Consider the following 14,912-nt stretch of genomic DNA (forward strand, 5'->3'; position numbering starts at 1 on the left):
ATGGCAGTCATCAAGAATACAAGGAATAATAAGTGTTGGCAAGGATGTGGGGGGAAAGGTACACTCCTACATTGCTGATGGGACTGCAAATTGGTGTAATCACTTTGGAAAGCAGTATAGAGATTCCTTAGAAAACTTAGAATGGAACTTTGACTCAGATAACCCACACCCCTCTATACCCAAAGGACTTAAAAATAAGCATATTACAGTTATGCAGCCACATCAATGTTTATAGCAGCTCAATTCACAATAGCTAAACTGTGGAAACAAACTAGATAAAGAAACTGTGGTATATATACATAATGGAATATTACTCAGAATTAAAAGAGAATAAAATTATGGCATTTGCAGGTAAATAGATGGAATTGGCAAATATCATGCTAAGCAAAGTAAGCCAATCCCAAAAAAACAGAGGCAGAATGTTTTCTCTTCTCTGATTAGTGGATGCAGATCCATAATGGGCGGGGAGGGGATGAGAAGAATGGAGAAACTTTGGATTGGGCAAAGAGGAGTGAAGGGAGGGTAGGAGCATGGGGTAGGAAAGACAGCAGAAAGAGATGGGTACATATATGACTGCAAGAATGGTGCAACTCTACTTTGTATAAAACTAGAGAATTGAAATGTTGTGTTCTATTTGTATACAATGAATTGAAATGCATTCTGCTATCATGTATAACTAAGTAGAACAAATATTTTTTAAAAGTATCATAAATAAATTTAAATGGCAGTAATTAATAAGCATCTCTTTATAATAGTACTTAATATAAATAGTCTGAAAAAATATGAGACCCATCAATTTTACTCTTCAGTATTCACACAGAAGAAATAAAAACATATGTCCACACAAAGACTTGTATGTAAATACTGATGGAATTTTATCTTTATAATGGAAACTGGGAGGAGAAAACAAATGTAGCAATCCATATGATGGAATACTCTTCAGATGGAGCCAATCACTGAAATGCCATATGGAAAAGTCTCTATATACTGACTGAAAGAAATCAATCACAAGAGTACACAGCACACGATGCCACTTTCAGGTTTTAGAGTAAAGAAATCTAATTAATAGTAACAGAAGTCACATCATGGTTGCTTGAAATTGGGAGTGAGGGGAATGGAGAACTTTCTGAGGTGATGGCAACATTCAACAGCTTGACTGGAGTACCCGTTACATGGGTAGATCCACTTATCAAAACTCATTGAACCATACACTTAGAATGGGACCATTCTATCATTCATAAAGTATACCTATATATATTAGTTTGTTAAAAAATATTTAGAAATTTGAACTAGAAGTCATTTAGACTTTGTTTTAATTTTAAATTTTTCTCTAATCTGATTTATTCTAGTAATTAGCTTCTTGTCATCAAAAGTAATACAAAATTTTATTGTGGCTTGGCCTATGTTAGACCATTAAAAATGTTTAAATAGTAGAATCAGTTCAATGAGTAATTCTTTTCTTAGAAAGAATTCCAGAACTTACTTTGCCCTCATAATAACTGATTTGCTTCTAAGAACTATACTAATGCTTAGATATACATCATACTAATGAGAAACATGCTCAGCTATACTTACATATAAATGCACTGGGACTTTTAAAAAAAAGAAAAAGTGATCTAACCATCCACATCATTAGGAGATGACCCAATTCTGTGAGATAGTAAAAGTCTCCTTTCACACAAGAGGAGATGAATCATTCAAGGCTCTTTTGGTCAGTTCCCAAAGACTCACATGAGAGCAGGTCACAAAAGGCACAATGAAATGACACATAGGAAAACAAGGACAACTCGTTCTCTAGGCCCACTTACAGCACATGCTATCTTGGGTCTTCTCTCTTTTTCCAGACACCTGGGAAAATGTACACCAAGAGGCAAGAGGGTTATAAGACTACAAGTTAAAATCGGAAGAATTAAAAAATGCAAACAAAGCAGTTAATCTGCTAATATTTATTACTGCAGAAATAGATTTAGAGGTAGTTTAATAATGAGGCATTTTTCAAATCATTCCATTCATCATATCCTGCAATTCAGAAGCATCATTTTAAAAAAGAAGATGTAAAAAAGTACTTGTTAGAGTGTAAGAATAACACGTTGAAGTGGTTTTCAAAGAGCAGCACTTCTATATTCTTGGACTTCCTATTGTGGCATCATCATCTCACCAGGAGGACATCAGCTCACTTAGACACACTATGGCACTCCTAAACACATCTCAGTGATGATCAATTCACAGCCACCTGCATCATCACTTGCAAATAAGATTCAGGTTTCAAGGCCTGAACCACCCTAACCACTCCTGATTACAGGACCAATGAACGGTTTGAATTTTAAGAGACATGCCAGCTAATATTAAAGATTCATTTATCTTTCCTTTGGGATTAGTTCTAAGAAAATCTTCCAACAGGATCAAGCAAAAATATATCTTTCTTCTAGTTACTCTTCATTATTGTTAGCCTCCAAAGGCTCATGTACTGGTCCATCAAAATAAGAATTGGCTCTGAACCAAAACTAAAATGAAAGAAAATCTAGACAGGCTTCATGATGTGCTTGAGCTTCTATGATCTTGTGGCTTCTACATGAAAGTTGTCAAATTGTGCAAATTCAAAGGAGTGTGTTCCAATCGCAGCCCAGCCATTCTTTGGATACTTCACATGGATGTTTGTCCACAGCGGCTTGCCATTCAACAAGCCAGAGGACAAAGAACCCTGGAGTGGAGAGAAATGCATCCTTTGAAAACATAGAAATCATCTCTGAAGTTTGTTTCTTAATAAAATAGAGCCCACATACTTAGTGAAGCAAATGTTTTTCTCAATATTAACCACTGCAAAACACAATTCCTAGAATTTAAACAGAAGTTTGAAGTATGAGGAAAAATTTCTGGAATAACTAATAGAAATTACCTATTTAAATAGTTACCAAGGCACATGGAATATCTCAGTATTTCCTTGAACTCCACTCAAAGGTAAAAACAGAAATGTAATCCTTTTCATAACATTCTAATAAAGCTTTAGCAAAACTTTTGTTATTTACAATAGTTTCAAATGCAAATGTCATGGCTAACAGCTGCAGTTCTTCAGGTATGACTGTGCTGCAGCCAAAACATCTGTCCCTACCTCATTATGGTCTTCATTAGGGACCTTTCACCCAACCAGAAGAGTTTTATTGCTTTGTCCCCATGTATAGCACATCACTAGAAGCCATAGGGAACTGGGTACCCTTAAGGTAGAAAAACCATGAGTTAAAGTGATGATAGGGCAGGGTGTGGGGTACAATCAGGTAAGTGCCCATGAGGTGTGATTTACTGGTCACTGACAGAGAAGGAAAAAAAAAATGTGTTTTCCTCATGATGTTGCCTTTCTACTCAGGTCAGTGCTTGGATACCATGAACAATAAATGATAGGCTTTATTGTCATGATTGTGGCACATTCTGAACCTATATCACAGCATTCCAACCTTAGCCAAACATTTAAAACCAGCTACTCTCAAAAGGTAATGAGCTGGATATCTAAAGCACTAGGCCCAAAACCAAAATATGTTTTTTGTCTTTTTTTTTTTTTCTTTTTCAGTGCTGAGAATTGAACCCAGGGCCTTGTACAGGTTTATCAGCAGAGCTGGGACTTGAATCCAAGTCATCCAACTCCAAATTCAGAGCCACACTCCTATTACTACACACCTGTGTAGTTATCTTCAGCTCTAAAAGGGCTAACTAAACATCTTATGCCACTTACATGGCAGTGAATACCGAAAAACATTTTAACAGGTAAACAATTTGACAGTATCAACTTTTAAAACTTATTCATCAAAAATATCATAAGCAAAATTCAAATACACATAACAAAAGAGAAGAATACATCTGACCAATAGATAATAGGTTACTATCAAAAATTTATAATAAATTCATACAAATCCATCAAAAAAGATAAAAATAAATGAGTAAAGGATGTGGTCAAGCAGCTTCAGAGAAAAGAAGATACAAATAGTCTATAAACATAATAAGATGTGCAATCTCCCTAATGATTGAAGAAATGCAGATTAGTTTGGAAAAAATGTTTAAAATCATATTATAGTTGCTCCAAACTTGGTATAGTATAACTAGCAATATGGCAATAGCTATGAAAACCTACAATGTAATTCTACTTCTAAATATCTGACTAAACAGTACCATATGTGTACCTCAAGAAAGCACATTTAGGATCCCCCCCATAAAGGTAAAAATCAAGCCCATAAATAAATTATACTGCATTCAAACCAGATCTTTAACACGTATTGTTAGTGCTTGAAAAACTGTCATTTTCAGTGATTGGTGGGAAGAGAGAACAAACTTATTCAAAACTTATTTGAATCTCATAATTAATTTCTATCACAGTCTAAACAAGATTATGAGAGGTCTACTGTGGGAGAGAACAGCATGTTATACAAAGGAATTTCTTTATACAGTTTCTCTTGGGAACACTGTCAATCAGCAACTCATTATCAGCCAGTGATTTTTGATGACTATTTTTAGATGTCCTTTGTAATACTCTGGAATCTTCTCTAACAAAAATCCATGGAAACCAACTTCTACAAAACTGTGCTTATAGTTGAAAAACAAATTATTCTAAACCATCAAAAATAAATTTATATGACTTTGCTTATACCTATAAGTTCCAATTAGAGTCTTGGTTCAAGTAAACTGGAAGAATAATTCAATTATTGACTTTAACAATTAGAATTTAAGAAGTAGAAAAAAATTTTTAAAAAAATTTTTAACTAGTGGTCTGATAGAGTCAGTTGCTGTAGTCATTTTGTGGTCACACTGACATCATTTTCATACCACAGATGAGTGGTTTACTGCTTCCATGACTCTTCAAAACTTAACATACTTTCTGCCACTTGTTTTACAACAGAAAATTCTAGAAAGGTATGAGGTCATTTTACTTAATTAAAATCAGCAATCCTTACCTTAATTATTAATGTGAGTGTATACCACACTTTTGCTGTAACTTCAACACTTCCTGCGGTATATGTTATCCATCCAGCTGTGATGCAAAAAGATTATCTTAATTGATACATTTTTAAAATCTAAATCACAGAATCATATAATGCAGTGGCATCTACATGGCACTAAGGCCAGCCATAATACAGAACTATGACCTTTCATTTCTAGCTCTACAACTGATTTAAAACAAAACATCTGCATTTTGCCATATGTTCCATAAGCATGTATGAGATCCTGTTATGGGCCATAAGCTATGTGTTTAAATTGCTCACAACCAAACTAGTGAGACAAACTTAGAAGCCAAAGGTTGGATAATGAATTAGCTTCTAATTCAAGTGTACATTCATAATTGATTAGACTGAATACAGAGGATAAGAGGGAGTAGTCCTAGATGACCCTAAGATTCCCACTGGTGGAAGTGCTCATCTGGTAATAGCATTCACTTAGAATTAATATGGAGAAAAGAAAGAGTTAATTTGGGGATTTATCACATTTGAATGACTAAGAAAAAGCCAGGATGAGACCTCAAACAGGCAGTTTAAAACACAGAACAGTGGGTACTGAAGATTCAAAGTTCAATTCCTAATTCCAGTTCTATCACTAACTATTTTTTGAGACTTCAGAAAAATCAATTCAACTTTCTGGCTCTCTGTTCTAGAAAATCAGTGAGATATCTTTCAGCTCAGGCGTGCTGTAATTCAACAGTCCCTACTGCACCTAGTCAGGGTTAAATGATGTGCCCTGCAGGACCAGTGCTCTGTGAAGAAGAATGAGAAAAGTCACACTGTTTTCAAGTAGTAACTAAATTAGGAAGTAGGATTTGTTAGTTTTAAGCAGATCAATTCCTTTCCTTAATTTCTACAAAGCACAATAGCAACATTTCAAAGTCTTGTTTTTGGGAACGGGATGTCCTCAGCATTCTCTCCCGCCCCTCACTACCTCACCCAAGTTTACACAAATCCTACCATCACAGCCCAGCTCACTCTATACCCTAAAAACCTTTGCATGCTTATTTTTTCATTTATTGAGCTACTCATCTACACAAATTCAATAACTACATCTCTGAACTGTTGGCTGTTGTTACATGTGTGGTCAATCTCTTCCCAATCAGAGGCACCAGCACCTTGCAGTGGAGCTCTTTATTGCTCCCACAAATAACAAGCAGATACTCAAAGTAACATCACAAAGCAAGTCACGCTATTAAAAAAAAAAAAAAAAAAAAAGTCACCTACCTAGGTCACCAGTAACTCTGAAAGATCCATTTGAAAAAATCCAGAAGAAAACTCCTCTGGCACTTCTGATCAAAATACCACCTTTATTTACTCTTCCTGCAATAAATGCACCTCCCCTATTAAGGGTTTCTAGGTAAACGTCACACTGTATCGTCAGATCGCTCCTGTAGAATGAAAATGTTGATTAGTAGGCTTAATCATGCCTTTCCTAATGCAGTACAAATATTCCATTTTACATCAAATGCTTCCAAACTTCTAAGTGAAGCAAAAAATGACTTGCTACATCTGAGTTTGTAGCTTGGATAGGCTTCAAGAATCTTCACTGATAATCGTTTTAAGTGTTACAAAACTTAAGTTATTTCATAGCTTCTATTAATGGGTTACTGGACAATAATATTTACAATTCTTGAGCTCTTTGGGATCGTATTTCTTATTATGTCATTTGCTGGTAAACAGAACTGTAGAACATTATGCTGAGCAAAATAAGTCAGATTCAGAAAGTCAAATGTTTTCTCTTAAATTTGGAAGTTAGGGAGAAATAGGAATTATAAAAAGGCGAGGTGGGGGATCTCATGAAAATGAGAGAGAAGATGGCAAAAAGGAGAAAAAGCAGAATGAAACTGACCAGACTAGGCCATGTGCATGTATGAACATATCCCAATGAATTCCACTTTTCTATACAACTATAATGTACCAATTTAAAAATAAATTTAAAAGATCACATTTTTGTCAATAATAAAACAACTTGCCATTCTTATAATAGTGAAATAAGCCGTTTTTCTATGAATACTAAGTAACAGTTTCTACAAAATCAAACAAAAGGTTTATTCAAATTTCCATCAGCAAAGAGAAGCAATGAGAGCAATGCTGGGAGCCTCTGGGAGGAACATAAGCTACTTTGTGGCCAATTTCCATATTTACACCTAAGAAGAATTAAAAGCTCCTAAAGAAAGATCTGAAATTCTTTCTCTGCAAAGATGGAATCAACTCTGTTGCCTCTGCTGCTGGGCTTCTCAAACTTGAGCGGTGTTGGAAGACCAATTACACTCAGCCCCTTGGCCCCACTGCCATAGCATCTGATTCACTAAGTGTGAGGTAGGCCCTCTGAATGTGCATGAATGTGCATGACTTCCCAGGGGAGGCTGTTGCTGGTCCGGGAATCCCACAGCAATCCCACTACCATTTTTACCCTACAGAGCATCTGCTCCTATAGAGGCAATTATACCCTGATTCCAGGCTCACTCTTTACCAAGAGTATATCAAAGAAGGGGAAAGATGCAGCCAGCCAAGGACTACCTGAGCGGTGACAATGAGCTCTCCTCCAGGTTTCTTTGTAAACACTCTCCTTTAGGAGCAATACAACCACTCCAAACCAACATAATCTCTGGAAAAAAATTATTTCCTACTCAGTATCTAATTGCAAATGGAAAGGGGAAAAAAATTGCATGCAACCAAGAAAGAAAGCTAACAATACAAAGTAAGACTAGGAACACCAGGAAATCTATTTGAGAATGAGGGGGGTGGATCTAGAATTACCTGGTTTTTATATTCCTCAGAGTTTCTTAAGAGAATTTTGCACTGTGGAGTTTTACTACATAAAGGAAAATATATTTAAAAGGAAGTGTGTACAATGGGAATACAATCAGGAAGACCCACAGTTAATTATCTGGAGTGCTTTACAGGAAGATCAGTCGCTAAGTAACTCGAGCCCCATCTCATATATGCTGATACTAGAAGAAGCTTTCCTGCCATAGATTGTCACCAGCATGAAACCTCTGAGGATGGGCACTCTCATGTACATCCCCAACTTCTTTTCTGGCTTATGAGAAGTTTGCAAGTATAACAGATACTGTCAGTTTCATAAACTTATTCTATTTAGAGATGGAATGAGAGAAAATGAAACTTTTTTCTTTTTTTCCACATCATATTCTAGGATAAGTGATTCTTTCATCAGAACTTGCCAGCTACTTTTGTATATAATGAATGAAATAGAATAAAGGTGAAGTTTACTCTTCCACAGCCACAGTCTCTAGGTTGTGCTGAAGGGGGAAAAAATACCAATATATTAAACAAGTTTGATCAAAGGAATGAATAGTTTACAAGCAAGGTAATTTTGTGATTGTCTTGAGATCCCAGTGACAGCTTACTAAAGACAGAAAAGTCTTAAGTAGCTTTAGAAGAGCCTCCCCTTTGTCAAATTGTTGTGCTGGTATTTAACAAAATCTGTAAGAGAAAGTTCTACTGAAAAACACAATTTAAGAACTGTCAGCACTGAGCACCTGAGAACTAGAACTGATTTACTAAAACAGCTCTACAAAAAACTAAACTCATCTCCCCTCCCACTCTCAGGGAGAAGACACTGATTACAGGAGGCTGTGAGGTAAAGGTAACAGAACTGAACAGAACCTCCAGGCCTGGGTCTGTCTTAGTAAATCTCATTCCAGGACCTCAGGTCCTCAATTCATAAGGCAAGAGGATGACATCCCTGCCATAGGTAGTTGTGGGAAGTTCACTAAAGTGCCTGATATTGAGCAGTTTTCATTCCCTCCTTTCTTTAGTCAGTAGACCCAGGACAGACAGGAACATAGGATCAGCGTACATCTCCAAGCCCATCTGGCTGCCTCAAACAGAAGACAGAATATTGGGGAAAACACAATAAACAGAAGAGACAAATGACAAAAGATCTTGGAATTCAGGAACAGAAGTATGGAGGTGATGTGAGAGCAGAGTTGTGAGGCAGAGTTGCTGTGCGTTCCCAAGCGGTGGAGAAACCTGTTGAAAATAGGGGTTGAGAAGGATGGAAACAGTCCTTTCCTGATACAAATAACTGCTATTCATTATTTCCTTTTCTTTCAGATTTTGTAACTCTTTCCCCATCTCCATACTCTCCTCCACCTATCTCTTCCCTACTGCCTTATCCACTATAATAGATCATAGCAGAGATTATTACCACTTGGTATTAAATCTTTAAATAGATGAGATTTTTGTTGTTGTCATCATCTTTGGATAGTAAATCTCATCATTCTACTACAAGTGGCCTCTCAATTTTTCTGGAGACTCTCCCAGAAATGATAGGTTGAGTTTAGAGAGAGGTCTCTATAAGGAACAGTAGTACAAAGAAAAGTTAAAGTTTCCTAGATAGCTTACTTCCAACCTGATGATCAAAACAATGGGTCATGCCTTTTACACTTAAACCCACTGTTATGCTCTAGATATGAGGTATCCTCAAAAAGCTCCTGTTAATACAGGAATACTCAGAGATCAGATGGTTGGATTATGAGGACTATAACCTAATCAGTCCATCCTAGTTTAGACAGACAGACTGGGTGGTAACTGAAGCCAGGTGGGGTGTGGCTGGAGGAGGTAAGTCCCCAGGGGTGTGCCTGGAAGGGTACATCTTCCCTGTGGCCCCTTCCCTTTCCACCCTCCCCAATTCCTCTGCTTTTTGCCCCTGGGCCCTTCCCCCATGAAGTATTATCTTCCATGGGCAGCTCTTGAGAATATGGAGTCAGCCACCTCTGGACTGTGACCTCTGAAACTGTGGGCCACAAATAAACTTTTCCTCCTCTTAGTTGTTCTTGTCAGGTGTTTTGATCCCAGCAACACAAAAGCTAAACCCACCCACCTGTGTCATAAGACCATAGTCACAAATGAGAAAGTAACAAACCCCAAGGACATGTTCAGAAAATCCAGTTAAAAGTTTCTACCTCAGAGACAATGTGATAAATAGTATGTTAAATAAGAGGAAAAGCCACCAAAGTTATCCTAAATTAGGGAAGAATTCTACCTACTTTCCACAGCGTTGTAAGATTCTGGGGACTAGATAACTAAAAGTTTCATAGACTTACGTCAGAGCTTGGTTCTAGAATAGGGATTTATAACTGGGAGTGACACAATACAAATGGGATAAAGACTTTTTGTAGCATTCTGTCGATAAGCAACTCAAGAAATTTTCAGAGTCTTCTTTTCCCTGACCAATTTCCAGTTTCATGGCTTGGCATTACCATTTATTATGTTTAAACCTGGAATGCATGCGTTCATGTGCATACACACATGCAGGCATATTTGTTTTTCCACAAAAGAATTTACTAGAAATAGGAAAAAAACAGAAAAGAACCACCTAAAGCAGGTAATTAGACTTTCCACAAAGGCTAAGAAAGTGTAAGTATACTATTGATCCAGCAGGTGGCAACACCAGATCAACAAATCAACTCCAGCAAAACAAAACCACAAAGTCTATATAAGTAAATATTAATTACAATTGGGTCCAAATTTTTTACTTTTTATATTAAAACCAAATTTCTCCTGAAATAATCAGTATTAAATTGGGCTAATATGAAGGAGGAACATAAAGACACCAAAACAATTTGCTGATCAGTGGGTGCCATGATATTCAAAAATTATTACACATCTGTTGTGATCTTGTGCAGGGAGGACTATTGAAAACTCTTTGACATCCTCAATGTAGATCTGGCTGAAATGACCTTGTAATGCTCGATCCATTCTGAAGCATCTCACATACCAATGGTAATCTCCTATAATGCTGATTGTGTTGGCAGCATCAGCCGTCCACGTGATAGGTCGCTGATTAAGAACTTGGCGCAGCGTGTAGCGATGTTCTCCTTTGTCTTCAATATTCGTATAGTACTCAAATACACCAGTCTGATCAGCAAAGTTTGGAGGTTCACTAAAAAATGGGTAATCTGTTCAAAACACAATAAATTCTATTTAGTATCAAAACTTTATAGAATCTGATGGTACCTTTTGAAACACTGTTGAAAATTTCTAAAAAATAATACAGATAACCAAAATTTGGCATTCAGATATAACAAAGAGATTGACTTTTACATCATTCAACTTTTACCCATTTTTATCGTATTCAAGTAGTTTAGCAGACTGCAGTACAGTCCAAAGGTCTTATTATGTCAGTTGGCTAAAGATCACACAGACAGGGTAACAAGGAGGGCTAGTGAGTGGTAGAAGTCTCCAAATGGTGGAACAAGCATTCCTGAAGCCAACAAGAATTTTAAATTCTCTTTAAAAATGCTAATACCCTCCCTCTTACTCTCACATAGGTACAAAATTTTTAGAACAGATTACAGAGCCACCTGACTTTGTCTATGAGGCCAATAATCCTGTATAACACCACTTATTAGTTAACAAAATTTTGTTGCTTACTGAGTGATCTAGGAATATAATCACAATAACCATTTCTCTTACTATTTTTTTTCAAATGGTTCTCCTAATATACCTATAATCCGAAACTTTTCTGATGGTTTTAAGACAGATCTTCCCAAACACCAGCTATAATATACAACTCCCAGACACAACTAAAGGGTTTACGATGATGTGGAATACTCATCATCAAGAACAGTTAACTGCCCCCTGCAGCACTCAGTTCACAAGCACCATGAAAAGACGGGCATTCGTATGTCCTAACTGCCACACAAGAGACTAATGGTCAAGGGAGCAGTGGCAGAGTTAAAAATCTTAAGTTCCACTAAAAACAACTTAGAATTATAACTTTCATTCTGACAGTAACCTCTCTGGCACTGAAAAAATCCAGATAAGATTTGCCTTGCAGGAACATAGAACTTAGGTCTCCTTTCACCACACAGAGCTTGATAAATATGATTGTGATAGTCATTCCATGATGCATGTAGTTTAACAGACAGAAACTGACCTAGTCCTGCTAAAGACAGAGGCCAAGGAAATTTTTAGTGAAGAATACTTACCAACATTGAAATCATCCTTATAAGAGAGTGGGAAGGACTGGGATTTGGGAGGCAGTGGGTGGCTGCCTTTTCGGCCTGTGGTGAGAGTGGTGAGTGTAAACAGCTCATCCTCTTGCAGGTCCAAGGTGAAACGGCCACCACTGTCATCGAGCTGAAAAACATGTTGCTGGGTCAATGCCAGGGGCAATGGCTCATCTCTGGGACAAAACAGCTTTTTAAAAACCAAGTTTAAGGAAGAGCCCAATTCATTTCTGCTAGAACTTCCTAAACATGTGTGAAAGACACATTAATACCAAGGTCCTTGGGATCCTTTTTTCTCAAGTATTTTAGAAGACTTTATAATATTAATTATAATTTATAGAAAGAAAAATTAAAGCATTTTACTTCGTGGAGGGAAGAAGGATTAGATGATTCCCAAATCAATTCTATAGGCCTATTATTTTTCATCACACTATAAGCTTTTTATAGTATGTGCATATTTAATACATGCAGTTAAGAGGCCTGTTTATTTCTTTTAGGATTTTACTAAGAGAGAAAAATCTATAAAATATTACTGTTGACTCAACTATTAATCCCAGAAAGTCTTTAACAATTAAAAAAGAAAATTTATGCCCAATATATTCAAGTTTAAGTTCATGTCACATTTATGATCTTGACAACTTAATCTCTATATTTTTCCCCCTCACCTTCAAAATGAAGGGGGAAAACTACATACTTCACAGAGATATTTTGAGGACTAAACCAGATGATGTTTATAAAGTACTTAGCTTAGTGTGTGACCAACAGCAAACACTCCCTATGTCATAGCTGTCCTGCGTTAAATGCAGACCTCTGAAGACATTAGAATCCCTTGCACAATTAATGTAAGCATTAAATTTATGCCCATTTTATGAGACTTTGTAGAGTTTTGGGGGTTTTTTCCTATTTGGAATTAAAGAAGTTTAAATATCTTTGCTTTAACAATAAACTGATGGTCAGATCTATAAAATATCTAATGCTATATTCTGGCTCAGAAATAATATTCTTTTTCCCCTGGGAAAAAAATCAGATTTGTTATGTTCTTTCTAGCAATTTGTTATACAGAAAGTAGAGACTGTTCCGTTTTAGATTTTTTTATGTAATGGATGTTTCATCATTAATAGTGACAAGCTAATTATCAGAACATTAAGAATGATCAGAAAGAGAAGCAAGATTTGTGTCAATTAGGTGAAGTAATGTGCTTGCTTGAGCCAATTCACTTGTTGAAAACTTTCCTGAGAAACCTCCAGGCCCCTGGGCTGAATCGAAGTAAAGCAGTCTCCCAATCCTCGGGCGTCTACTGTAATGGGGAAACTGTTAAACTGGGCAGCATACAGGCCAAATGGCTATTCACTAAGACTGGTAGAGAAAAGTTTCAGGGGAAGTAACACTTGAGCTGAGTCTTGAAAGATGACAAAGATCTGAAGAGAATCCTTCCAGAAGAAGAAAAGAACAGGTGCAAAGCACAGAGGGTAGGTAAATGGGTGTGCCATGCTCTGAAAAATGGAAGAGGCCTCATCTGTGAAGAGAGACCAGGTACGAGGGTCATGCACTATGCTAAGGGATATGAACTGACAAAAAGAAAGTGCTGGGGCATTCTAAACACAGTGCTGCCAAAAACCAGACCTGCACTGCAAACACAGCACGGGCGCAGGTGATGGCTGGTGAGAGTCATACTGGAGGATGGGAAAACAGGAGGTAGTTTATGAAATCCAGGAGAGTGATAATGAGGAACTGAAACAGGCAGCAGCAGAAGTAGAGAATAAGAAATGAGGAGCAAAAACACGTGGATAAGAGAATGGTCCACAGTTGATCACCAGTGGGATACAGAGGGTGAGTGGGAAAGACAGCCTCACGTGAGACTTGAATTTCTTACTGGGGCAGCCGGGTGGGTAATGGCACCAGCCACCAAATCAAACCAGTATCTAAGAACAAAACAGTCCCATAAATATACAAAATTTCTATAATACTTTAGAGGATTTCTATTTTAAAAATCAGGATGCAAATATATCTCCATTATGCTTCAGCTATAAAATCAATGATCAATTAAAAACTCTTTTTCATCAACTTTCTGTTCCCTTTTACTGCTTTACTGTTGCAATACCCAAAATATAGGAATTTATTTTAAAACTACCCATAGAGAATCCAGTTGTTTAAAAAGAGTTCTCTCCAATGGTTTTGCAAGTTTGGTATACCACACTTGTAGCTCTGGTATGTCACTCTGGGGAGAAAACACAAGAAAGCATGGTTCAGTGATCCATCCCACACTCTGGGAGAATTTCCAAATCAGTACCAGTAAGAACAGAGCAATGATGATGTACACTGTTTCTCTCTATCAAAAGAACTATCTCAAATTCTAAACAATAAAGTTTTGTTTTGTTTTTTGTTTTTTTTTTTTTTAAGAGAGAGAGAGAGAATTTTTTTAATATTTATTTTTTAGTTTCCGGTGGACACAGCATCTTTATTTTATTTTTATGTGGTGCTGAGGATCGAGCCCAGCGCCCCGTGCATGCCAGGCGAGCGCACTAACGCTTGAGCAACACCCCCAGCCCCAACAATAATGTTTTTAAAAACAGGAAAACATTGTTTACACAAATACTTTATTTCCTTAAATACTAAAGAATTTTGGTCAATGTTTTAAAAGATTTTAGTGCCTTTGCTTAAAAAATGCTCATTATTTTACCTGTGTAAAAATCTCAAAGAGAGTACTGCATTTTCTCAATTCAAAATAAGAGGTAGAAATAGCAAAAATCTGGTTTCTTATTTGTTTGGTTTTGCTTATTTGTATTTAATATACTCAATGCTTAAACGTTTCTCAGACCATACAATCACTCTCAGATCACCAAGAACAATTTTCTTGAAAGTGACTTCTGTTAAGTGTTCCTCAAAACCACAGAAAGCTTTACCTCCTGTTTGATTAAAAGGAGTCAGGAGAAAGAAGATACCAGAGCAG

At 36.7% G+C, this 14,912-nt stretch overlaps 1 protein-coding gene across 5 annotated transcripts in view; it reads right to left on the reverse strand.

Moving 5' to 3' along the window:
* Window positions 1-1,931: 1,931 nt before the first annotated feature.
* The window catches only part of Galc (galactosylceramidase), a 74,661-nt gene continuing 61,680 nt past the window's right edge, over window positions 1,932-14,912 (reverse strand). For all 5 annotated transcript variants that reach the window (XM_078050660.1, XM_078050662.1, XM_078050664.1 and 2 more), the window contains 6 exons: window positions 14,094-14,180; window positions 11,942-12,092; window positions 10,729-10,909; window positions 6,207-6,370; window positions 4,938-5,014; window positions 1,932-2,701 (listed from right to left, as the gene is read on the reverse strand). In XM_078050660.1, coding sequence (XP_077906786.1) covers window positions 2,552-2,701; window positions 4,938-5,014; window positions 6,207-6,370; window positions 10,729-10,909; window positions 11,942-12,092; window positions 14,094-14,180 — 810 coding nt within the window. In that variant the 3' untranslated portion in view covers window positions 1,932-2,551. The remainder of the gene's footprint in view (window positions 2,702-4,937; window positions 5,015-6,206; window positions 6,371-10,728; window positions 10,910-11,941; window positions 12,093-14,093; window positions 14,181-14,912) is intronic.

This window comes from Ictidomys tridecemlineatus, chromosome 5, assembly GCF_052094955.1.
Source record: "Ictidomys tridecemlineatus isolate mIctTri1 chromosome 5, mIctTri1.hap1, whole genome shotgun sequence".
Taxonomy (NCBI): Eukaryota; Metazoa; Chordata; class Mammalia; order Rodentia; family Sciuridae; genus Ictidomys; species Ictidomys tridecemlineatus.